The 27,951-nt window shown below is 44.3% G+C and overlaps 1 protein-coding gene across 1 annotated transcript in view; it reads right to left on the bottom strand.

The window, feature by feature from the left end:
- Positions 1-27,951, bottom strand: part of LOC146026011 (protein Wnt-7a) — a 74,892-nt gene extending 46,941 nt beyond the window's left edge. The window contains exons 1-3 of the mRNA XM_083156319.1: positions 27,042-27,951; positions 16,481-16,707; positions 569-840 (exon numbers count right to left, since the gene is read on the bottom strand). Of these exons, the coding sequence (XP_083012445.1) occupies positions 569-840; positions 16,481-16,707; positions 27,042-27,112 (570 nt within the window). The 5' untranslated portion in view covers positions 27,113-27,951. The remainder of the gene's footprint in view (positions 1-568; positions 841-16,480; positions 16,708-27,041) is intronic.

Below are 27,951 nucleotides of genomic sequence, written 5' to 3'. Positions count from 1 at the left end.
GCCCAGTTTTAAAGCCGCGTCCTGTGATACGCCCAGATTATGCCCACTGTGTCCCACCGTGCCCTGCAGAGTTTTTCTGGTCGCTGACGGAATGCATGCACAGTGGGCTAGAAAACGCTATCCGACCGAACTCTTATCCAATCGAGTCAATCAGAATAAGGGCCTCAGTTATGAATTCAGTTCCAAATTAAGGTTGAGCATATAATATTTAATGTAGACCTCTCATTTTATCCAATGAATGCCCGAGATTTCCTTATTTCCTGTTTGCTCCACAATAATGCGCCTCGTAGAAGTAATTTTGGTTTCCCTGCCAAACTCTGAAACCTGGTGACAAAAAATTCCATACACAGCAGAAATACATACATTGAGAGATATATGGACCTTTGCATTCTTTGTTGCATTATTTTTTAATCAGCATTCAGTATGTTTTCTCCATGATTGCACAGCCCTGCAGCATATTAGCACTTCATCAACAAAGGAACAGTGTACAAATAATAACAATAATTGTAGTCATGTAATAAGTAACTCCAATGTATGAGATAATTGGAGCTGGGGATAAGAGTCATACCTTACGTCCAGCTTCGTTGTTGTGCAAGTTCATGAGGGTCCTTGCGTTCTGTTTGATCTCCCTAGAGTCTACAAAGTCCTTGGAAAAGACTAGTCCATAACGGATGTCAGCAGAACAGCCTCCCCATTTCCAGCCTTCTTCCCTATGAAATTGTCCTTGTTTTTCCTTATCACACCCACAGTCACTCATGTTTCCTTGAGTACAAGCTGACGTGATAGCGTGGGCCACTCCAGCCGCTATGATGGCGTAAGTGAATGCTGCTTCCCTGCTGCCTGTTGAGCAAAATAGGATAAGTCAAACACATCTATAGTGTGGCAAACCCTACTGGGAGGGAAAATTATCAGATTGTTCACATGGATTCTATATAGTGGAAACAACTATCAAGCTTTGTATTTAGGCCTCTAGAAGTACTTATATTTACAGTTCTAGTAGCATCATCAATAGGCCAACATTTACTGATTTACTATTGTTCTAGGGAACAATGGGCCTGATTCTGGTTCACTCGCAAAAGCATATTCTCTCTCTAATGGACAAAACCATGTGCACTGCAGGTGGGGCTGATGTAACATGTGCAGAGAGAGTTAGATTTGGGTGTTACTTTGTTTCTGTGCAGGGTAAATACTGGCTGCTTTATTCTTACACTACAATATACAGTAGATATCAGTTTGAAGTACAAACCCCAACCAAATCGAACTCTCTCTGTACATGTTACATCTGCCCCACCTGCAGTGCACATGGTTTTGTCTATGAAAGAGTAAGTTTGCTTTTGCAAATGATTCAGAATAAGGCACAAATATTCATACATTCATTCAAATACATTTTGTTACCCCATTCACATCACAGATAAAACAGGGTTGCTGCGTGGTTGACCCGGGATGAGGTGCGGTGTGAAAGCACCAAACCTAATAACCCAGGTCGACCAACATGTAAATTTGACCTGGGTTATAAGAAGGGTTAATCCTGAGTCGCCCTGTACATAATGGGCTTCCCGGGTTTGGTGTGAAAGTGTCGGAGCCGGGTCAGACCCAGGATGAAGATCCGGCATTGCAATGTGAAAGCGGTCGGATAGCATGGCTAATGTGCGTTCTACTAGCTGCAACAGATTTCAAGTGGTACTGAACAGAGGTGCAGTGCATGCATTTCATTACCTAAATGAGGGCATGGAGAACCTAAGGTACCTTTTCTGGCACCCAGGCAGGCCAGTAACTCAGTGAACTGCATGTTTCTATCTGTTTCAGCAGTTGGACAGATCAGTAACAGGGCTACAGTAAGTTCCTGGACCTGCAACAGGGTTCTGAGAGCATTTAGTACCCATCCATTAACCATTCAGGGCAGTGCTTATGTCCTAGAAGCCCAGAGGAGGTCACCATGCAGCTCTTTCTTCTAATACACTAAAGTGCACATTCCACACCCTTCCAGCTACTGGAATACACTAGCCTAAGTGCCATCAACAAAAAGGTCACTAAGTGTATGGAGTTCCTGTCCAGGCACCTAAACTAAGCTTCACAGGGCACTGCCCATTACTTCTGTCTGTTCTGCCAGCTCAGACAGGACAAAGCTCAGTTCATTTATCAGACAGAACAGCATTATATGCAAAAATACAAATCCTGGCACTCAGTATAGGTCACCCAGTCATAAGTAACTTCTCCAGCACCTGTGAGTACAGTACTCATCTGCTTGTAGGTGTATTTGTGTATTTATAATAGAGATGTGCCTGTGCCGGTTCAGATTTACCCGGATTTACTCAGATCTCAAACTAGGATCTTATTGGCTATCACATATTTGGCTCAAAAACATGTGACAGCTGGATAGCCAATAAGATCGCTTTAAGGACCATATAAATATGTATAAATCCGAACCTGCGTATAAATCCGAACCTGCATAAATTATAACCAGACTGGACCTGTAGGATCCAGACCACACTCTTCTAGTTACACGAGACACTGTATACACTCTACTGGTATAATATTCCAGCTGAATGATACACAGCATTTGACAACAACAAGGGACCGTTTGCCCCTTATTTGTCCTTATTATCCGGACCTTTTCTACCCCTAAAAATATGTTTTCTTTCTGGTCCTTGTTAAAAACCATAGGATATCTGAGAGCTCCTTTCATACTCTCATACTTCTTCTATCCCTTCTGGATTTCAAACTCTCTCTGTTACCGATTCCACGTATAAATGTGTTAGGCTGGGGGGGATTAGGGGAGGTTATGGTTAGGCTGTTAGGAGGGGGGGTTAGGCATCAAGAAGGAGAGTGTTCAAAAAGTCGCAAAAACCCTGTGAAAAACTCATGTCTATCTTTATCGTGTTGAGCCCCTGTGACCTCTCGGGATGGCAGGATCGCATGCAGTCCTTCACATGGGATGTAACGCATGAGATGCCGCTCCCCGCTGTGCTGCACGATTGCAGCAACAGTAAAAAAAAAAAAAAAAAAAACAGGTAATAACAGTCAGATGTAGATATAGTAAAACCCTGCTCACAAGCTTACAATCTATCAGGGAAATAGATACACAATGATGGATGCTATCTATTGCATAATGGTCTAGCCAGATTGCAATAGTTTTCGGTGGGCCGTACACCAATTGACTTTAGCTACCCTCTAGATACCCTTTTCCAAGCTTATGTTATGTGCATTCTGATAGGCTGTATCTACCATAGCCACAGTCGATATCTTTATGACAAAGTCATTTATGTTAGCATCCAAAGAGAACTCACTTTGGGCGGGATGTTCTAACATCCGCTGCCCATTATCGCCCCCCTTCGCCGGCCACCGCATTCTTAATAATCACATATGCTCTAACATATGCGATTATTAACGCAAGGGACAGCTGTCCCTTGCGATGCGGTGCCCGGCACCGGACTTCCGGGACGGCGGGGGGCATGCCGGGAGGGATCCATGATGGATCCCTCACAGTAGCGCTGTGGAAAGAAGCCCATAGGCTTCAACAGGTTATCGCCAGCTTTTGCTGGCGATTCCCTCCGCAGCGCTGCCACTGCAGAGGGGCAATAGAGCATACAGAAATGCGGTAAAAACCCAGATAAAGGGGTTTTTACCTACAGCCAGAGTTCTATATCTGTCCTGAAGGCCGGAAATGAATGTTTCAGGAGACAGCTGAAGAACAAAACAACTTGGATTGGCCAAAGCCCCTTTCGCCACTCTCCTAATACTGGCCGGGCTGTTGTGCTTATCTATATGGGAAATTACATTTTGTGGTTTTTAGAATACAAAAACATGTTTTTATTTCTAAAATATTATAATTACATGAATTGTAATCTATACTGAAAGAAGGTGTATTATGGAAATTCCATTTCTACTAACACCAGATGTTTTTTACATGGATTAGCGAAGGTCTTATCTCAATTTTCCAAGTCTAGTTCTGTGAGGTCTTAAAAATAGTGCGTGGTTTGTTTTTCATAGGAGGGACTAACTTAGTCCTCAAGTAATGACACAAATAGAAATTCATGTATTACGCAAAGTCTATGGGCGAGATGTACTAAAGGGAAAATGCGGTAAAACCCCCGTTTTACCGCATTTTCCTATGTATTAAAACCCCGCCGCCTCGTTACCGCAGGGCAGGGTATCGCCACCTTTGGGTGGCGATACCCTATAGAAGCCTATGGGCTTCTTTTCGCCGCCCGCCGCGTCGCCGCAACCCCGCCGCCTCGCCGACCCCCCCTTTCCCCCCTCCCTTGGGCTTACCTTCTTGCAGGTCCTCCTGGACCCCGGAAGGTAAGCCCTTCCTCCCCCTAGCAACGCAGCCGGACGTCCTTCCGGCTGCAGGGGGAGGAGGAAGCGCCGGGGACAGCTTGCTTAGCTGTCCCCGGCGTGAAAGCTGCAGATTAGCCGGCTGGGAGGTTACGGAGACCCCCGCAGACCAGAGTAAAGGTATCGCGGGGGCCTCCGTCACCGCATCGCGATGCCAGCCGCATATGTTAGTACATATGCGGCGGCATCGCGGCGGGGGGGGCGCGAAGGGCGGCGATGTATTTTAATACATCCCGCCCTATGCGAGGTGTGGACCTCATTAGGGGATATTCATTATGTAATACAGCATTGATCAAAAGATGAATGGACAAATTCAAACAAGAAAAAAAAATTATCATATCCTGCACTAATAGTCAATCGCCTGGTTAAGTGCCAAGTGAATTTGTCGAAATAGGTTTGAAAATTGGCAAGCAAGCATATTTATTAATCATAATGTCCTGTAATGTTTACCTTATATAGGAAATATAATCTTTTTTTACACAACATTTTTATTTGATTTTGTACAACAAATGTGAGCGACGCTGGCATTTTTAATGGTTATTTTGCTCATCTCGCACAGAGATGTTGGCACTCAAAGGGTTAAAGCGTGGAGAGAAATAACGTAATAACCAATCAGCATCTACTGTAATGTGGCCTACACACCGAGCGATTTAGAGGCATTTTCTTAGCGATCTCACTAGATCGCTTAGAAAATGCCCCTACATCGCTCCGTGTGTAGGGGCCATAGTGATAACAATGCCAGGAGAACACTGGCCCTGACACATCGCTGAGCACACGGGACTGAAACATCGCTGTGTGCTCAGTGTGAGAAATCAAGTATCGCTCAGAATGCTCACACATCTCCCCGTGTGTAGGCCCCTTAACTATCAAATAAAAGGCTGTGGGGTTGTTGTATCATAGGTGGAGATGTGCTAAGCCTCAAAGAATGATAAATTGGAGATAAAGTACAGTACCAGCTAATCAGCTTCTAACTGTCATGTTACTGTCTGTTTGAAAAATGGCTGTTAAGTGCTGATTGGATGGTCATTTATCTCTATCTCCTCAAGGCATAGTAGTCAGAGACTACATCTTTAGGTTTATTGTTATTAAGTGCATTCCAAAAAATCATAGGCATTGCTATGGGCAACTTCTCCAGTTAACCACTTTTGTCCACTTATTCACTTCACTTGACACAGCAAACCCTGTGTCTAAAAAATGATAGATAGGTCGGGTGCCCATTACAACAATTTACCGGATTTGTCCGCTTCCGCGGTCTCTAGCATCGTCTTCTGGTCGGTGCGAGAGAAGATATCGCTAGCTGCCTGGTGCAGTGTAATAAAGCTGGCCTTAGGTGCTGCTTGGTACTTTTTCTCTAGTTTATATCTTTACAATCTTTGATAAATATCCCCCAATTGTTGATATCCATATTTGGTGGAATTTTTCTTAAAATTCTATGTTAAATTTGATATTTGTAATTCTTGAATACATGTTTAATTATAATTGATCAACCTAACATTAAACCATATTTTGATATTTAAAAGCCAAAGTAAACTTTCCTAATTACCTCCCCATGGCATGGGAACAATTCTGGAATAAATAACTAGGTAATTCTTGATGGTGTATCCTCACCTTCATGGTCCCGAGGAGGGTGACATGAAATAGGTCGACAAGATTAACGTCAACAGGGTCGGAAGGAAGACACAAGGTCAGCAATTGGAAGGACGACAGTCAAAAGAATGACAGGTTTTTGTTTTTTTCAAAACAGACGGTATTTCATACCCTACCATCCACTAGGGTAGTGGTTCCCAAACTGTGTGTCGTGGCACTCTGGGGTGCCTCAGGACACTTGTAGGGGTGGCTTGGGTTGGTGTTCCAGGAACAATTCAAAAAAATTGTGGCTATTGTAATAGGCCAGTGTTTCCCAACCCTGGTCCTCAAGTACCCCCAACAGTGCACGTTTTGCAGGTCTCCACACAGAATCAGTGAAATAATGAGCTCCACCTGTGGATCTTTTAAAATGTGCCTGAATAATCTGTGCACCTGCTGGGTGACCTGGAAAATGTGTACTGTTGGGGGTACTTGAGGACCAGGGTTGGGAACCACTGTAATAGGCAAAAGCAGTGCTTGTGGCTTCCCATCATAACGTGGTACACTAATATGGTGTCTATTTCGCCTTATGTCAAAATCCTAGACAAAACAGGGGTTTAAGTTATGTGTCGACCTAAGCCATGTTGACCTTTAGTGGTTGATCTATTATATTTCGACCTTCATGGTGTTGACCCTATGACCCATACCCGGTATGCCAATAGTTTTTTATCGGGCTATCTTATTGGATCATCTGATAAAAGTTACGGTTTTGCCCGAAAACACACAGGTTCAGTGAGGCTTCACTCTCCTCCTAAGCTCAATGCTTTTATACTGCAAGAACGATCAGTGTCTACAGTACTCTACTAAGGTCATCTAGACCATGCACTGTAGTATCCATGTCTCTGCAGGCTACGTCACCTGTAATGGTTGGATCGTCCAACACTGTCCACAGTGTCTAACAGTTTGACCGAGAACACAGGTTTCCCGGAACACAAAATGGTGTAAGCCCAGATGAGTGACAATCCTCTCTCATTAGCATGTTATAAATGCATAATACATAAAACATACATCGTTTTAGCATACAGCTTTGGTTTTACATTTCTTACATCTCCCTGTTTAGGAAGAGTGACAGTAATATAGAACACATGAAATACAAGAAATATGAATTGAACATGAGGATTTTTTTCTACAAAGTTCACGCCAGCACATCAGCAATTTTTTGCACTTTTTTAAAATTCCATTGTTCAAAATCATCTTTATTCTATGTTTCTCTGTTGATAATGCTGACCCAAAAGAATTTTCTACATTTCAGTTTCTAAAATATATACATAAACATAAATATATACATAAACCACAACAGTTTTTAGAGGAATCAATGGCAAAACATAAAAATAAATGCCAGATACGATAATTTCACCCAGAACCACATACCATGCATGAAAGAAGTTTACAATATACAGTATATACTTTGTGTGTGTGTGTGTGTGTGTGTATATAATTCTATCTACAGTGTAGATAGATAGATAGATAGATAGATAGATAGATAGATAGATAGATAGATAGATAGATAGATAGATAGATAGAGAAGTACCAACACACTCACCAGTCCTACGAATGGGGTGCAAACAGCACCCACTTCCCAGGTTGGGGTGCAGTGGCCTGTGACCACACACTCTAGTAAATACAAACACAGGGGGCCCAGCACTCACTTCAACAAACTAACTCACCTTAACATTCAAATAATCAATTAAATAAATAATGGGGTTTTAGTTCATGAATTGATCAATTCCTTTTTAAGCTCTCAGCCCATCACCAAGGGACCCCATTTCACTGCAAGTCCTACACTAACAATTGGTTTTCTTAGGAACCTGGCAACTGTTTACACATAGATAGATAGATAGATAGATAGATAGATAGATAGATAGATAGATAGATAGATAGATAGATAGATGGATGGATGGATGGATGGATGGATAGATAGATTGCCCTGGTGCCTTCCTGAGGTTGGGTATAATGCAGTGTTGTACCGAATTACTGAGGCGGCACTCACTGGACTATTTTTCTTTTAAATAAATGCAGACCATACATAGTTCTGACGTTTTGGCAATTTAATGCCTTTTTCAAAATCTTTGAAAAAGGCATTAACTTGCCGAAACGTCAGAACTATTTAAAAATATTTCACCTTGCGAGACACACTTTAGAACACTGAGCCTACATCCAGACACCCAGTTGACGCCTATTTACACCCATTCAGCTACAAGTGGAGATGTAGCCGAGAGGCGTACAACTCTATGGGGGCTATTCCTTAAGATCTGCTAATTTATTTACCAACGCGCAGGATCGAGAATCACTGTCACCGGGGGCCATACACAGAGCGATCCGTGCTTCATTTCTAAGAGGTCCATGCTCAATTTCTTCATGTCATTTCTATTCAGATCACTTAGAATGGGGCTTTAACCGCCCCGTGTGTATACTTATTAGTCACACACACAGATACACAAGAGTAGCATATTAAATTAATCAGCATAGTCTCCTGGCAGGCAGAACATTGCATTTGTAGAATATATCATACTTAGTAAGCCTGAATTGTCCCAGGAACTGATTTAGCGAAACACTTTAAACTGTAACAACTACCCTGGAAGAAGTCTCCGTTCCTGTCAATAATTTTGAATAATTTGATTCTAACAACTTTATCGCACAGCTCCGATTTTGCAGGATGGGTGATAATTGGTAGGCAGCACATGCGTACTGCTCACAGTACGCATGAGCGAGGCCATCCTGCAATTAATCCTGCGACTTGTTTTATCGCTAGCCTTACACAAGTTGATTGACAGGAAGCCGGTATTTGGGGGTGGCACCTGGCCATTTTCTGGGCGTGTCAGGGAAACTCAGGTGTGCCCAGGTGTCTGAGGGGAAGTCATGTGACGTCAGCTGTGTAAGATTTGGGCTACGCACAGACTGCACACACTGAAAAAATCGGTACTTATAAGTTAGCTGGGCGGCCCTTACATAGTTTGCGTAGTGGTGTATTGAGAATACCAATACACCACTATGCTGGTGTATTAGCTCAGCTAATACATAAAGGGTCATATCCCCACTATCCACGTCATACCCCCAGTGTCCATGTGGGTGTGGAGTTAATTGTAGAAAGTGTCCAAAGCATGGACGCGCGTGTGTGTGTGTAGTGTGTGTGTGTAATGTGTGTGTGTTAGTGTGCATGATACTTACCATCCACGATGTCCCCGGCACCTCCGTCACTCGGCTCCCCGCAGTCCCGCCCGCCATGACAGTCCTCCCCTGCGCCAGGCATGTACGCTCTTAGCGTAGTGCCGGTGGGGGAGCTGGGAAACTATGTGATGCTCCCCCAGCGGTGACTACGCTAAATCCTAGAAAGGAGCCGAGAAAGTCAGCTCCTGATTGGCCGCCTAGCGGCTAATAGATTCATTCAGTGGAGAGGCGCGGAAGATGAAAGATCTCTGCGCCTCTCCACAGTCCAATGCGGGGAGCTCCAGGAATCGCCGGCCTGTCACAGAAGATGCCAGAAGACCAGGACTACGGCGGATCAAGGCGACAGTTCTTCACAGGAGGACCTGAGTGAGTTGGATTTCCTCCCCCATGGATTTCTTCGTACCCGGATGGACGCCGACAGACGCCGCCGACATGGACATCGACATGGAGCCGAATGCCGACATGGACCAGGAGCAGCACCAGGACACCGGACCAACACCCAGGGACCTACCTACGGGCTCAAGATAGGTAATTATCAGTATGTATGGGCTTTGGATGTATTAAAGTTTTATTTTTATTGAGTGTCAGTGTGTGTTTATTTCACTATTTTTTTTTACTGTGGAACTACAAGTGCCAGTGGGCCCTTTAATGCCCCGCAGGCTGGGACTTGTGGTTCTCAAAGTCCCAGCTTGCGGGGGAGGCTTGCTGGGACTCATAGTTTCACAGTAAAAGACAATAGTTTTTATTCTATTTTTTGACACTGAAATCAGCCCGTGACCACCGCAAAGGGTCACTGGGGACTGCACCAGGCTTCAGCCTGGTCAGGTAAGTCATGGAGGGGGGGGGGGGGACCCAGGGCCCCTGGCCAGGCTGACTGGTCGGTAGGGTGATGTTTTGGCCGTGGGACTTTATATAATAAGTGTCCCCCGGCTGTGTCATTACTCTGCTGGCTGGTTTGGCCTGGGGCTGGTTCTTAAAATACGGGGGACCCCTAGTCATTTTGTCCCCCATATTTTGTGAACCAGCCCCGGACCTGGAGCCTGGGGCTGGTTTTAAAGAATCGGGGAACCCCTATTTGTCGGGTTTCCAGATTTTTTATTACCGGCCCCGGCTCTTTCAGCCTGGTGCTGGTTACAGCTGTGGGGGGACCCCACGCCGTTTTTTTTTTTTAAATTAATTTATTTTTCTATTTTATTTTACACCTTGCAGCCTGCACGGATCCGTGCAGACTGCCTACACTAATTCGTATTAGCGGCCGTTAATACGAATTAATACGACATCGGAGGGTTACAAAGCAGTCGTATTTGACTGCTTTGTAAATTCCCCTCCGGAACACGACTTTGCATATGACGTATGCAGTCGTATTCATTCGTAGCAAGAATACAAATACAATTTTTTGTATTCATATTCTTAGTAAATTTCCCCCTATGTATCAGAAAAATATAGGTAGGCAAGTCCTCAGCAACAGAGAGTTCCACTATGTGCCCTGTTCATAGCACTTTGTGAGAAATTGGCACCTGGGCCTCTCTGATCGGCTTTGAAGCTGCGTTGTCCATGGAAGTGTTTGGTTTTCTTTAAATAAAAGGATCTCATCCTTATTTACCAAGGAAAAGACATCTTTAGAACATAAAGAGCAAGAAGCACCCCCTTTCTCATAAGCTTTTGTATTCCCTGTGATAATGGAATGAATGCCGATTCCTGAACTGTTTTTGTTGAACTTTTTAAAATTTTGAAAATCTCTTTCAAGCTATTTTGCTTTTCGCTTTTGAACTGCGGCTTTTATTTAGTGTCTATAGAATGTCATCTAACCCAAGGTCACCAGTGACAAAATGAGCCGATTCTGTCCTTCTCAATGCGTTCATGTTTTATAAACTTTCAGTTGAAAATAGCTGATATTACAAATCTGTGCGGGTGATAAATATTTGGTTTACAGTAAACATTTTTTACTCTACAACCATATATAAATTAAATGCTCCTGTGTGAGTCTTACCCTTTTAGCACCGCTAAAAAAAAACCCGGGTCTGACCTGGGTTGTTGGTGGGTCCATCCAGGTCTCTATACGGTGTGACGTCAGCGATCGAGCTTATTGCCGGGTCGCTGAGGGGAGCTTCACCTTGCAAATGCCGAGTCGCTCCCGGGACGGAACCATGTCTATATCCCAGGTGCAACCCCGCATTTGCGATATGAAAGGGGTATTCGATTCTAAGGTGTGTATTTAGCAAAGCTTGGGAGATAAAATTGTGACGTAAAATACCAACCAATAAGCTGTTGTCATTTTTTTCAAACATGCCCTGTAAAATGTAAGCAAGATGATTGGCTACTACTTTATCTCTCACAATTGTATCACTCTCTGAGCTTTGATAAACACCCCTAACATTTGAAATACATGACTTTTTTTAACTAGTTCTGTGGTAAAAGCCAGGAGAACCATATAGTTCTGTGGTGTTCATAACATATTTAAATAACATGCTTAGATAACATACCTCCCAACTCTTGACCTGAAGAAATAGGGACACTCGCGTGAAAAGGGGGCGGGGCGTATGCAAATGATGGCACAGCTTATGCTAATTAGCCACGACCTCATTTTCATACGAGAATAGACGCTGTGCGCATGCGCACAGTGTCTATTCTACTAGATTGGGGGGTCTCCCAACTGCCACACCCCCGCAGCGGGACAATGCCTGCTGCGGGTGAGACAGCGGGACAGGACCCGAAAATCGGGACTGTCCCTCTAAAATCATGACAGTTGGGAGGTATGAGATAATCAGGTTTTATTAAACCGTGAGAGCTAACATAAGATAAAGGGTGCGATGAGAATGAAACCTGCAATGGTTTTTCACAGGCTTTCAATAGAGATGAGTCAGTTCAGACACTGAAAGGCTTATTAGCATGCAAGGAAATGCATCAAAAATGACCGTGAACAGAAAGTAAAAAATATGTCATTCTGCTGCTGGATTCAATTTAAAGGTTTTAAACAAAACTTATAGAACACCGTAAAAGATCAAATGAAATGTAGATAAAAAAGATCATTGCAAGTGGCATGCAGCATGTGAATACAGAAGGATAACATGTAAACATTTACATTCGCAAGCTCAGACTTAATTACCTCAAATTCTGGTTTTTATTCACTACTGAGATATTTCATACACATACTGTAGGTAATATAATGTTTACTTATAGAGCTCTGTCTGCAAGCAATTTATTTTCATGTCAAATTATATATTTTGCAGTAAAATGCACAGCGTGAAAAAGTGCAGCTCCAGTGTCAAACGCAGGATTTTTAGGCAAGTATTCAATGTTCCGGCGAGCACAGGGGCAGCGTACGCTGTCATGCTTTCACCTGCGCTCGCCGTGCTTTTTCAGTCTGCTGGATTCGCCACCTGCCTGCCGGTCACTATATTCAACGCCTCAGGGGCTCGCTGCCCCTGATGTTGAAAATAGCCCAATATAGTGACACAGCAGCTGCAGGCAGGATGGCAGACGCCAGTGAACTGAAGTTCTCCATGCAACAGCGAATAGCAGCGACTATGAAACGGTGAATTGCCCGCCATTCACTGTTCACTTTCGGCGAACTGTGATCATTGAATACGTTTAATAAAATTTTTAGAGAAAAAATTTGCCATAAAACAGCACTGTTCACCGAAAAAAAACGGTGAATCAAGAGCATTGAAAACTGCCCTCAGAGGGGGATTTCCAAATGTAATCCAAAATCTCCCACTCTGCAGCATTGGAGTATTTAGTATGGGAGTCTGGGGGAGCAGCAACAGCCCTGAAAATTGGTCTTTTTATACACTGGATACTGTCTGGAATACGGTATTAATATTTAACAATACAGACAGTCTATAGTATAGGCTGTTTCAGACATTTAAAAAACAGTGGTCAGGAAAAGGTTAAACATATCATAATAAATAAATACACAAAAAAATAAAAAAACCTGTACTGCACTTTCTAAGGCTCCTGTCTAAGGCTCCTGTCTCTTCCTTCTGGCAGCTACTCTCTGGTCCCTTGCAATGTTTGAGGGCTCAGATCCCCACATACAGTAAATGTGGTAGAAGAAGCGGTACTTGTGTAGTATCACGGCGCCCATCGCATCGCAGACCATAAGGCACGCGATGGTATGCGATGTGATGCAACGAGATTTCCCCCGATGTCATACAATGTTAAAATTGTATTGCATTGTATATGGCATACAATGCCATACAATGCGATGCGATGCGATTTTAAATTGTATAAGCACCCTAATAGTGGCTTACAATGTTAAATGCACCCCCAAGCCACCCCCACTATGAACGTGGACCCGAAGCGTGGTGAGCACAGCAAGCCCGCGAGGGGCGGCGGTACGCGTCCTCCGACCTTTTCATACCCACACTATCCACGTCGGCGTGGAGGTTATTTTATATAGTGTGGCAAGCGCAGCGAGCCACCGAGCCCGAAGCGTGGCGAGCGTAGCGTGCCCCGCGAGGGGACACGGAATACATGTAAAGTAAAAGGTCGGAGGACGCGTACCGCCGCCCCTCGCGGGCTCGCTGCACTCGCCACGCTTCGGGTTGGCGTTCATACTGGGGGTGGCGTGGGGGTGCATTTAACATTGTAAGCACCCATTAGGGGTTTATACAATTTTAAATCGCATCAGTGTGCACCCGGTGTATGGCATGCGATGCGATTAAAAGTCGTGCGACTTAATATCGGGGGCGCCGAAATAATACACAAGTACCGAAGAAGCTGCTACCACTTGGCATGTGCAGCAGCCCTGCTCTGTCCCTTACGGATAGGGTCATTAGGTCTACAGCAACTAGGTCGACAAGCATTGGGTTGACAGGCAACAAGGTTGACACGGGTCAAGATCGACATGGGTCTAGGTCAGCATGGGTTTAGGTTTATAGGTCATTAGGTTGACACAAGCATTAGGTTGACATGTCGACAGTCAAAAGGTCCACATGGGGTTTTTCACTGTTTTTTTGAGCCTTCATGTGCCAACAGGTGGTATTTCATGCCCTACCATCCACTAGGGCGTGGTGGGAGAATAAAATAGTGTGCCGAGCGTTTTTTTGGACACCCTCAAGCACCGGCTTTCTGTCAGTCAATCTGCGAGGGGATTGTAATTATGATCCATTTGCTCTTTCTGCTATTTCCATTTGCCTTACGCATGCATAATGAATTGATAATGACTCGATCTGCGAATTTACACATCAGCAAACCACTCTGAATCAGGCCCATAATCCATTTTGTGCCACGGGGTAAAAGTTTCAGCACAAAACACGTCACAATTTATCTCCAAGGCTTAGTACAGTGGTTCTCAAACTCGGTCCTCAGGACCCCACACAGTTCACGTTTTCCAGGTCACCCAACAGCACCACTCATTACTGACTGGCGCATTTTAAAAGATCCACAGGTGAATCTAATTATTTCACTTGATTCTGTGAGGAGACCTGCAAAACATGCACTGTGTGGGGTGCTGAACCAGTGGCTTAGAGCCGGGGGCATAGTACATAGAGCCGGGGGCATAATCATAACCTTGTGGGGCCCATAGCAACATATTGAAGGAGCTAAATATTTACCTTGAGAGACACTACCTTGAAGTAGTGATACATTTTACGCCCCATTATAGTGCCTTAGTCCATTTTCTGAACCAAAAGTAGTGCCTGAGTTATTCCTCATTGTAGTGCCCTAGTTTATTTTATGAAACATTGTAGTTCTCTAGTTTACATGATGTCACATTGTAGGGCTGCCTGTACACATTAAGCCACACAGTATCTACAATTCACATGATGACATTGCCTCCAGCTCATATTGTGCCACATTTAAGTGCCTCTGTTCATATTATGACACATTAAAATTTCCTTCAGTTCATATTATAACACATTTCAGTGGTCTCCAGTTCAAATTCCGCCACATTATAATATCCACTACACACTCCTATCCCTGACAATGTAATGCCACACACCAGGCTAAGCAATGGATCAGACCCAGTGAATATATGAATATCTAATGAGCGGCTCGAGAGCTCCGGCCCCCTGCTGGCTGCTCTGTGTAAAAAAAAAAAAAAAATTTTTAAATATCTTTTTTTAAAATTAAATATATATTCATGTGCTATAAGCACATGAATAAAAATAGCATGCCCCTTCACAGAAAAAAATTCCTAATTTTTTTACACCAAAATTTAAAAAAAAAACCTTTTAGTTTAAAAGTTCACATTCCAGTTCTCCATGAAAAGATGGAGAATTGCTACACGGAGAGACACGGCGAAAATCACTTAGAAAGACGGCAAAAATATCCATTGAATAGGGTGGTTCACTTTTGGAGAGCAAAATGCTCCATCCAACGCGAAAATAGCACAAACTCGCCATAAAACACGGCAAATATTTCTCATTGAATATGGCCCATAGTGTATGCCTATGATATCTGCAGTGACAGATAAAATGCCTGTCGTCTCACTATGGGCGAGATGTATCAAATGGAAAATGCGGTAAAACCCCGGTTTTACCGCATTTTCCAATGTATCAAAAATGATACCGCAGTGTAGGGTATCGCCACCTTTGGGTGGCGATACCCTATAGAAACCTATGGGCTTCTTTTCGCCGCCCGCCGACGCAAACCCGCCGCCTCGCCGACCCCCCCTCTGGCTTACCTTCCTGAAGGGTCCTCCTGGACCCCGGAAGGTAAGCCCTGCCTCCCCCTAGTGAAGCAGCTGGACATCCTTCCGGCTGCAGGGGGGAGGAGGAAGCGCCGGGGACAGCATGCATAGCTGTCCCCGGCGTGAGGGGAGAGAGCGTGGAGGCAGGGAGGTGACGGAGACCCCCCGCACACCAGTGTACAGGTATCGCGGGGGGCCTCCGTCACCGCACCGCGATGCCAGCCGTATATGTTAGTACATATGCGGCAGCACCGCGGCGGGGGGGCGGCGAAGGGCGGCGATGTATTTTAATACATCCCGCCCTTTGTACTATCCACACCGTTATAGAACAATATATACTTTCGATTTGTGTACAAATTATACTCTGGGAACATATTACAGTTTTCTTGCTATTTTACCTACAGTAGACTTATCATGAACATTTGCTGTTCACTGAGCTACCACAAGATCACCATTCATTGTCTTAAGATTCAGAAAAAACATTCCTAACAAATAAGAATGGACCTATTAATGTTCTCCCTCATTATGGAAGAGTCTTCTCTATAAAGGCAGGAGACTTTGATGAATGATTCCTTAGAACACTACTTTGATACCCCCCCTGTTTGTGACCCACTTTTGCAGCTGGTCGGCTGAGGCAGATAACTCTGTAATTGTTCAGTGGTAATAAAATGATTGAAGTGTCAGCTGTAGAGTATCAAGTCATTGGTAACATACCCACTTTCAGCTCTTTCCCAAACACCGTCCTTTCTCCCATGGCGGAACAGTTCCAGCGTCCATGTCTGAACTGAAACTGACACTCATTGATCCCCATCTGAGCTCCTTCTCCAATCACGATGATAGCATCAGGTCTGTTGAGACAGATAGTTCTCTGTCTGGGTGCCAAGCCTGGAATCTTACTGCAGATCACACTGGCCCCAAGTGCCACCACGGAAGAGAAACCTCTATTATAGGACACAGAAGAAAGAGTAACATTAGTATTGCCAGTCGCATAGACTAAACACATGCATGGAAATAGAACTGAAACTTTGCATGTGACCATATTATATCAAATCAATAAAATGCATATTACCATCCCTGAAGTTCTGCATATTCTTGTGTATTCTATTTACAAATGCTACATTCAAAGAAACACTGACGTTTCATTCCCTATGTGGATACTGCGACGTCACACAGTGAATATAGAATATAGACATGGCACATATTTTAATCAGCAGAAGCTGCTTGTGCGTCCTATCCACTGGTTTGCAAACATGATTTTACTGGAAAAAGTTGCCGAAAAAATCCATGTAATAATGTATGGAGGATAGATGTACTTGGATACATCTCTATATACCATAACTATATATAAATGAAAAGGCACTGCATATAATAATGTACACACTTTTCATTTAAAAAGAATAGGCCTACTCACATAAATACAATTTTTTATTTTTGTGTAAAATGTATAGTTAATATATAAACTATATTAACTATATAGTTCTCAAGAACTAATCCATAGTTTTAACCATATGTTTTTGACTTGCCATGCTGCTCCTTCCTTTTATTGTTTTGTTACAGTACGGTACAGGTTGAGTATCCCCTATCCGTGCATCCCGTATCCAAATTATTCCAAAAACCGTTGTTTTTTGGAACAATTAGAATTCGAATTTTTTGCCCTAACCCTTTTTTAATACTTACCAAGTCCCCCGGCGTCCATGGCAGGCCTTCAACATCCTCTCCGGTGTCTCCAGCGGTCACCGGCTTTATGCTGTGTACACATGGTGCTGCGGCCGCTGATATTGATATGATATCAGCGGCCACAGGGACCAGGCTGGGTGCCGGCATCGGCTGGCGTGTGACGAATGGAGGGGGGGAGCAGGGGCCATACAAGTATTGTGCGGCATGGCCCTCACTACTAGATAGGAGATATAGACTGTGCTGCAGTCAATTCCGAAGTTGCGGGCGGCGCATCGGGATCGAATCAGGATTAGATGCGGATAAACACGGTGCAATTTGAACTAACTTACTAACAGTTTAGCAATGTGTCATAGGGTCGACAGTAATTAGGTGGACACTATTGGTCAACAGTCAAAAGGTCGACACAGGAAAAAGTCAACATGTGTTAGGTCGACATAATCAAAAAGGTTGACACAAGAAATAGGTCAACATGGAAGTGTGGCGAGCCATGCGAGGGGACGAGGTACAATTATACAGTGTCCATGTTAACTTATGTTGACATAGTCACCCAAAAACTCATGTTGACCTTTTCATGTCGACCAATTTCTTGTGTCGACCTTTTGACCATATCAACCTAATGCATAGCTTTTGACGGTCAACCAATTGACTGTCAACCTAATTACTGTCAACCCTATGACACATACCCATTTATAGGTAATTAGAAAGGTGTGATATATATTGCTGGGGCATGGAACGTTTAATAAATAGGGCCCTTGGCCCAAATGAATATGTTAGTGAAGCCTCACATGCAAGTTCCTCTCAGAAAACACCCAACAAACCCTTCTCAAAAATCTATAAGATCAGTCTTACAGCAAGCATAAGCCAATGGAATCAGCAACATGGGCCCATGAAAATGCACTTTGCTCTAGATCCAAGAAACCTTTAGGGCAGAGGATCTCCAATACAGTCCTCAGGGAACCCCAGCAGTCCAGGGTTTAGGTATATCCATGGCTCAGGACAGATGGTTAAATCAAATTAACAGAGGTGCTAATTTAGTCACCTGTGGCCAAGCATGAACAAACTTAAAACCTGGACCATTAGAGTGCCTTAAGGATCTCATTTGAGAACCTCTGCATTTAGGACTAAGTAGACTAGTAGACTAAGTAGACCGCTATGGAAAGTCATCCACCCTGGGGAAAATCGCTAAGACAGGCGAAAAACGCTCAGATTTTAAGGTTAGCCATACCTGAGCAAAGGGGACATCATTAGTAATTAGTAACAATCTGTGTTCAAGCATTATCACTAAAACCTGGACTGTAATATCCTTTCACATCTCAAATACAGGTGAAGATCCCACAGAGACTCGCTGACGTCATCGGGAGGGAGGAGCAGCGCCGTGGCACGATACCAGGGGGCGGGGAGGAGGCAGCAGTTGGTGCTGATGCTACCTTTCCCATATAGTGTGAACGGGACCTGGGTCACTCGACCTGGGTTATCCATTCGCACTGCCCAGCAAACCCTTCTTTTTACCCATGTTCAATTTATTCAACGGGTTTCAGAGAGTAAAAGTGATGTATGAGTACTGCATCTCTGCAGCAGAGCTAGCTACGGAACAAGGAAATCAGAGCTTTGTTTGTAAGTATACATAACACACAACCTGGCAGGGGCACATACTACTGGGCTGGGCGTCCCTACTCAACACTTACAACATAACATAATCACTTGACATGGTCATATTAACTTTCTATAGATTTAACTACTTGTGCATCTTACAGGTGATGAGCAGGTACTGAGAATGCATTCAGCAACACATCTAGAGAACGGTGTGTACTGCAGTCATTCAGAAAGTCAACACTGACATTCACAAATTTGCACAATTTTCTTTGCGAAAAATCTTGCAAACCTGCGGTATTCTAATTTTTTATAAATTGTAACAAACATTTTTGAAGATAATGTTTACAGAGGAGAAAAAAAACTGATGCAGATGTGTTCTGGCTGCTGTGTCCAGCTGCTGCGGGCTGTCAACTGGGACACACACACACACACACCTGACAGGTTTCACACACTTGATTAACACGGACTGACAGTCTTACACACCAGGAACACACACCCCGGGGATCTCGCACACTAACAGGGAGTCTCACAAACAACACAAACACACACATACACCAGCAGTCTTACACACTCTGACAAGGGGCGCACGCACCCCGGGAATCTCAAACAGACCAATAGGGTTCTCACAAACACCAGGGGTCTTTCAAACACTATAAAGGGGTCTCATACACACTGGAAGGGGTTTGATACACTGACCAAGGGTCTCACATAACCCAAGAATCTCATGCAAATTAATATGGGGTTGCACAAATATTGGCTGACATAGGGTCTTATACAACCGGAGGGTCTCTTATACAATGACAGGGGGTCTCACACACCCCAAGGGTCTCTCACACACATCGAGGGTCTAAAAACACACTGACAGGGATCTTACACACACACACACACACACACACACACTGACAGGGGTCTAACACACACTGACAGGGAGGCACACACACTGAGGGTCTCCCGCTCAATGGCAGGGGGTCTCACACACATTGGGGGTCTCACACACACATAGCAGGGGGTCTCACACACACACTTATTCTCTATACAAGAGCAGTTATTCTATGTATAGAACAGGGGTCCTATACACACTGAAAGGGGGTCTCACATACATCGGGAGTCTAACTCTCAATGACAGGTGGTCTCACACACATTGGGGGTCTCACACACATTGAGGGTCTCAAAACACACTGACAGGAATCTTACACATACACACAGTGGCGTAAGTTCGTTTCAGTTGCCCGGAGTCAAGATATATATTGGTGCCCCCCCCCACACACACACACACACACACTCCTATATAACCTTATATAAAAAATATATATTTCTGTTCAGAAATATAGATAGAGAATATTTCAGAACTCAGCCACAGAAGCAATATTGTTGGCTTTTAAATGACTCATTTAAACTTCCAGGGGGAGGTGAGGTGCCCCCTTGGGAGCAGGAGCCCGGCGGCAGATGACTCCATTGCCTCCCAGAGTTCTGCCTCTGCATACACACACACACACACACACACACACACACACACTGACAGGGTCTAACACACACTGACAGGGGTCTAACACACCCTGTGGGTCTCTCGCTCAATGACATGGGTCTCACACTCATTGGGGGTCTCAAACACACATAGCAGGGGGTCTCAAACACACACACTGACAGGGGTCTAATACACACTGATAGGGGGTCTCACATACATCGGGAGTCCAACTCTCAATGACAGGTGGTCTCACACACATTGGTGGTCTCACACACACATAGCAGGGGGTCTCACACACATAGCAGGGGGTCACACATGCACACACACTGACAGGGATATAATACATGAAGGTGAACAAAAATGGTGTAAATTCAAATGGCGCTTTTCCTTTAAAAACAATGTGAAACCACCAAATATGTGAGGATTATAATAAATACATAGACCTGGTATATTCTCCTCTTTGTTCTTTGCAAGAGAGGGCAGCAGGTAACAGATACTTTCTGAAAGAGACTGGTCTTATAAATCCCTTAACTCAGGATTTTAATGTTGGCCACAAAACAGAAGAAAATCATGGAGCAGCACCAGTGCGCAGGATTTTCAGAAGGGGGTTTCCAGAGGGGTGGAGCAAAGCACGGAGATGGACACTTAGGTGACCCAGTATATGCCGGGTCAGTTAAAGTATTATAGATAGACCAAATGTTTATAGATAATAATAATAAAATGAAAAAAAAAAAATATATATATATATATACATATATACATACATATACATACATACATACATACATACAGGAGCATCAACAGCAGTGTAGACCCCTGGGCATAGCAATGTATTGGGGCCCCTACCGATCCTACAGCGGTAGGGGTGAGGGAAGCTTTGATGTCCTGCGGGTGGTAGGGGGCATTATATCAACCGCTCAGCATGTAGGGCCTGGATCAGTAATTTCCACTAATTGCCCCTTTACTGCACAGATGGTGGGAGATGGGGTGGGAGAAGGGGGCATTGGGCTGAATGAAGGGGTCCTGACACATAACTTGCAGGGTGGTAGAGGATGTTTAATACGCAGAGAAGGGGTGTATAGTGGAGTGGGCTTATTATTCATAATTTTCTGGTGGGAGGACAACTTGCTTGAATGCAGATATCTCCAGTTCCCGGAAATAGATTTCTTAGATTTTAATGGCATTAAAAACTAGAGAATCCCACCTATCAAATGATATGATATCTCTGGTTCTGGGAACAGTAGAGACAAGTTACTAGTGTCAAAGGGGAAGAGTCCCAGCTTTTGGAATATACCCTCAGAAAAACTCTAAGTCAGACAGAACCTGAAATATCTGACTGGGAATAACAATTAACAGGCTTGGATGGGGACCACTGCTTTGAAGTCAGATATCTCTGGTTCCCAAGGGCTGGTTTTTACAATTCTTGTACCCATGGGAAGAGGGGACCCTCAGCTTTCAGATGAGGGCAGTTAGACTTCTGGGGGGTTTCTGGGTACTCAGAAACCACCCCGCGTGCGCTACTGAGCAGCACTATAAAAACATGGGCGATTTTAATGTACATAGCACCTACAAATTGTAGACGATAGTAAAAATAAGCGAATAATTCCAAGGGGAAAAACAGCCCTGATGAAGAGCTTGAAATGAGGATCCGGCGCACCTGTGGGGGATGGACCGTTGCTGATGTACTCACATCCTGGCCCTATTGAAAACCCACTGCTGTGGTAGCTGCTTTGCCCCTTGGAATTATTCACTTGCTTTTACTATCGTCTACAATTTGTAAGTGCTATGTACATTAAAATCGGAAACCTCCAATGCTCAATTAATCATCAGCGACATGAGGGTCTGTCCAAAGCTTCTCAATCAAGTCCCAACGATTCTTCCTTGAAATAAGGAAGAACTGGACTTGTTCTGGAGCTGTGAGATACAAGCATCTGTAATTTATAAGTCAATGCGGCTCATTTACTCACGGCAATTAAATAGAAAAAGCCCAATGGCTGCTGTAAAAACTCAGAGCTTTGGTTCTTTCTAAAACCCTCCTGATATGCCCAAGTATGTCAACATTGTCAGAATGTCAGAGAATGATTTTAGGGTTAAGTTACAAATTGGAGTTTGAGCTACTATATACAGGGGTTAGGATGAGGCTGTAATTAAGGTTGAGATACAAAAAGTTTTATGGTTAGAGTTATATAGGGTTAGGTTAGGCTGATTTAGGGTTAGGGTTATACTGCAATTATGATCAGAGTTAACATTATGTTAGGGTTAGGCTGCAATTAGGGATAAAGTTCTATTGTGTTTAGGGTTAGCCTTAAAGGCCGACATCCATTAGAGTATCCCCAGCCAACTCACCCGGCAGCTGCCAGGCAGCTGAAACGATGTATCGTACGTGAACCCAGGCATCTCACCCGGCAGCTGCCAGGCAGCTGGATCGATGTATCGTACGTGAACCCAGGACCTGATGGAACCTCGGTGCAGCAGGTTCAATCTCCGTCTCTGACAGATCAGGTTGAGATATCGGATGAAAAGTGTCACATCGGATGTGTTTTGTCTCAGATTTGTCATCAGATTGGAATCTGAGACAAAACACATCCGATTTGACACTTTTCATCCGATATCTCGACCTGATCTGTCGAAATGAGATGAGAATGACCCAAATCGGACTAGAGGAAGGGTACCTTAAGGTTTAGTTTATGCCAGGAATCAGAATGCTGACATAGCAGACCATACCCTGCAGAAGTGCTACTGTGCATGCATAACACGATCAGATCTAAATCCAGAGTATACAAGAGAAGTTATTCTCTGCAGTTGTTCTATACATAGAATAACTGCTCTTGTATAGAGAATAAGCGCTCAGCATGGCGCGCTGCCTACAGAAGAGGAGTTACAGTGTGCCAGAGACCTCAGTACAACATGATGTCATTCCTGCACGCTCGCAGAGTTTCATTGAACGCTCACTGGAACGTCCAAGTCCTAAAGCTACTTAATTCTATGTAGTGTTTGGAAGTGTTTTTACAGCAGCTGCCCTGCAGGTCATTCCATATATCTATTGTAGCTATGAGAGAAATGCTCTTCACAATGTTCTGTCCAGCATTCGCCTTATTCTCTAACTTTCTCCAATAGAATTTGGCCTTAAGTGTTCCGCACAGATTTACGCCTCTCATTTTTTTTCCGTTAAATTACCTAGGGGCTGATTTAACAAGATATTCCATTTTGCCTCCGGGATTTGTTTCCTATTGCTGCATATGTATTAGCAAGGTCATTTACCAAATCCTCTTACTAAGGCTGCATACACGCGGGGCACTTTCCCCGCTGAGCGATCTAGTGAGCAAAGATCGCTCAGCACACATCTCTGTCTATAGCGCCCAGAGATCTGTGCTAACTTTAGTTTCTTGATGCACATCGTAAATCCGCTGCTTAGCCAGATGACTAACGCCGCCCGGCAGGCAAACGAATGCCCGCCCCCTGCTGCGGCGCATTGCGAATGGTCATTTTGCATAAACAACCATTCGCAAGGGAGCGCACGGGGCTAAATATTTCGTTGACGCCGATCATCGCATGATTGTGCCACCCGATTGCAAATACAAGTCAGCCTAGACTGACTTATATTTGCGAGCTCCTGGTCCTGCCCACCTGCATTCACAAGAGGGCGCCCAGCGTGTTCCTGAGCGCACCCACCATTTCTGTGGGTACGCCCAGGAAACGCTAGGCATCCCCATGGGCATGCCCCCTGCCAGCCTCCATACCTTCCCCCTTCCCGTCCATCCGTCTGCACAGCAGCCCAAAATTGCTCATGCGCAGAGCGCAAACATCGGTCCCCGGTGCGAATACACCGGGGACCGATCGGATTACAATGACCCCCTTGATGTGATCTGTGGCTATTTTCTAAGCGATCTAGACAGACCTGTGCGGAGTTTGTATATTCTCCCCGTGCTTGCGTGGGTTTCCTCCGGGTACTCCGGTTTCCTCCCACATTCCAATAATATACTGGTAGGTTAATCGGCTTCCAACAAAATTAACCCTAGAATGTCTGTGTGTGCGTGTATATGTGGTAAGGAATATAGATTGTAAGCTCCACTGGGGCAGGGACTGATGTGAATGTTCAGATATTCTCTGTAAAGCGCTGCGGAGTATGTGAGCCCTATATAAATAACTGGTAATAATAATAATAAAGCACAACACAAAGATTGTATCACAGGAACGTGTCACCTCAACTAAACAGACAGTTTGTCCTCAAAATCTGATCTGCACAAAGTGCTATAACAATGTCTGCTATATAATCTTTCTGTAACATAATTAGACAACAGTAACTGTACAGCGATGCCTCACTGGCTTTCTTCTGTAAGTTGTACTGTGTTTTACGCCTTGTTAAACAGACCTGCTTGGTTACCTTATTGTCTCCAGCATTGAATGTCTGAACAATGACAAGTTCATTCAACTGCAGATCTAGAGCTGAGGAACCCTCGGATTTACCATTCCAGAAGATACAGCTTGTTCTGTATAGTACAAGGGGTGAGATTTAATAGGATGAGAGATTCAGAAAGTGAGAGATTTGGTGAGAAATCTCCAGTTTTTTAAAGCGGCAATCATTTACACGGCAAAACCAGTTAGATTTTGCAGCGAAAATGATTGCCGCTTTAAAAAACTGGAGATTTCTCACCAAATCTCTCACTTTCTGAATCTCTCATCCCATCTCACCCAAGGTTTCTAATTAAACATATTTTCCCGTTCCACATTTAATCAAAGACAAATGGCGCTAAAGGGAAAGATTGCGTGAAAGTTACGGACATCAGAGCCTCTCCTCTTACCTACCAGAGAGAGAGAGTGTGTGTGTGTGTGTGTGTGTGTGTTTTTACTTTTTTTTTTTGCTATAATTATAACACGGATGAAAAAAAAAACAGTGGCTCGTGCCAAAACGTGACAATACTTCCTGACTCATAAATTAAAGAGTCTTCCAGTGTACAATAACACAGATAAAAATTGTATATCAATAGAATGTGTCCCAGCTCTAACAGCACTTAACACTTGTCTATAATATAGCAAACTGTTACTCTTCAGCATGTGTGGAACTATAAATCCCAGCACGCCCTATCTGCAAAAGGACAGTCTTGTAGCTCCATGGCAACTGCAGACCTTACAGATTTTGTAAACTTGCACTTTATACAGGAAGAAATAGGGAAATCAGCTGTATCCTTACACAGTTTGTAAAGAAAATATTAGAGCAATGGTGTAATATGGTTATTGGAGGATCCTGCCTTTACTAGAGAAAGTCCCTGCCAGAAAAGTGATAGATAAAATAACTTAATAATTATGTAACAAGAGAAATTGATGTTTGGCCGCATCTCTGGGCTTCCCTGATAGTATTTATCATGCTCATCAGGACAATTTTGGAGGTTCCAGGGGTAGGGGTGTGGGGTCTGTACAGTAACTAGTGGAAACAGATCATTATCTTGTGGTAATGTCCGTACAGTATGGGAACTCCCGTGTAAGCAATGTGACACCTATCAGTGCAACTTGTAGAGGGGCTGGACGGGCAGATCTGGTGTCCTTACACCGAGACCTGTATACGTTACAGTGTGAGACAATGACAAGTTTCCTCTATTGATCTATGAGGGTCAATCAGCCTTGCCATTTCTTGTCATTAATTAACAGGGGAAGTGACACTGTGTGTGTGTGTGTGTGTGTGTGTGTGTGTGTGTGTGTGTGTGTGTGTGTGTGTGTGTGTGTGTGTGTGTGTGTGTGTGTGTGTGTGTGTATATATTTTTTAGCTTAACTAGACAGCAGTCATCGATTTACTAATTACTGCAAACTTAAGGAAAAAAATATATATTATATGTATTACATATATATTATAGTATACACACATTCTTAGTACATGTACACACACACACATATATAATAACACACATGGGTACTTGTTTAGTTTCACGGTGGCAGATATCGCATGCGATTTGCATGCGATGCGATTTTGTACCTGTTCAGAACCCCACTATCCACTACGCATGGAGTTGATGTTATATAGTGCGGCAAGCGCAGCGAGCCAACGAGCCCAAAGCGTGGCGAGCGTAGTGAGCCTCGCGAGGGGACGCGGATTTCTTTACATGTATTCCATGGCGAGCGCGGCGAGCCGAGCAAGGGGATGCGGAATACATGTAAAGTAATCCGCGGGGCTTGCTACGCTCGCCACACTATATGAAATCAGCTCCATGCGTAGTGGATAGTGGGGTTATGAACAGGTACAAAATCGGGTACAGGTACAAAATCGCATCAAATCGCATCGCATGCGATATCGCATCTGCCGTCGTGAAACTAAACAAGTACCCACACATGTAATAATACTCCTTCTGGCATCCTGCTCATCCCAGTATCACACATATGAACCTTTCCAAGTACAAACTACTTGAGAACTTTTAGCTGTAAACTGTATGTATGGTAAATGAATGAAGTGTGGAGCCAGCAGTCAGGAGCAGCAGAGAGACGATGACACTGGCTACTAGTGAGTGGCCCCAGGCTGTAAGTGGCCCCAGTCACTGTCACACTACTTACCCTATCTTAATATAGACAATCCCCAGACTGAGAAAGATATGAAAGATCCAACGTCTCGTCTTCCTGTTCATATTCCTTGATTACAGGGGGTTCCACAGGTGATCAGTGCTGACAGTTTAGGGGGGTTCTGTTGGTCCAGACAAGGGGTGCTCCAGGTGACAGTACCACAGGCAACAGCACAGCAAATCAACCCCCCTTTTTGGTGATGTGATCAAGCAGCGAGTGTTTGTAAATCCCAAGGGAAGAGAGCCAGTGTCCAGTCCCAGCCCCCTCTCTGCCTCCTTGCTGAGGGGTGCAGGGGATTTGTATGCGGGTCACACGTGGAGTGGAGTGCACATTAGTGATCACACCTCACCATCACCCCTTGGAGTGTCTCACTGGGGCGTGGTGGATTTGGGGTGGGAAAAAAAAAAAAGAAGAGAAAAAACTTCAAGGAGCTGCACAGAGAGAGAGAAGGGGGCAGCAAGTGTGTGCAGGACATTCACCTGTTCCGTGATCCAGAGGAGCAGCAGCAGCAGCAGCATCTGCGGGCTGGGGCAGTGACAGCAGTCATGGTGCTCAGCCAGAAGTCTCTTCATGTGATAGTCACCAGGTAGACAGCTTGGCCAGTGTCTCGGGAATACCTGCAGCCAGGACACTAGGGTCTTGTTTCATTGTGCACATTCCTCTTGTGTTGTGAATGTGAGCCAGTGCTGTCTGTCAGGGAGGGATGCAGCTGGGTGTGTGTGGATGTATTAGAGTTCCTCTACAGTAGTAGGGACAGTGCTGCTGCAGGGGGCTGGTTACATCTCCTTACCACTCATATCACTGCCCCTCCCTCTGTAAATGTACTCTGCTACTTTAGCTTATGATAAGTTGTGCCTGTTGCTTCCTCTTACAGCCATGCCAGGGATTTATAAGGTTGCCCTGG

The sequence above is a fragment of the Crinia signifera genome, chromosome 8 (genome assembly GCF_055691185.1).
Source record: "Crinia signifera chromosome 8, ASM5569118v1, whole genome shotgun sequence".
Lineage (NCBI taxonomy): Eukaryota > Metazoa > Chordata > Amphibia > Anura > Myobatrachidae > Crinia > Crinia signifera.
This window is presented reverse-complemented; position numbering and strand designations above follow the sequence as displayed.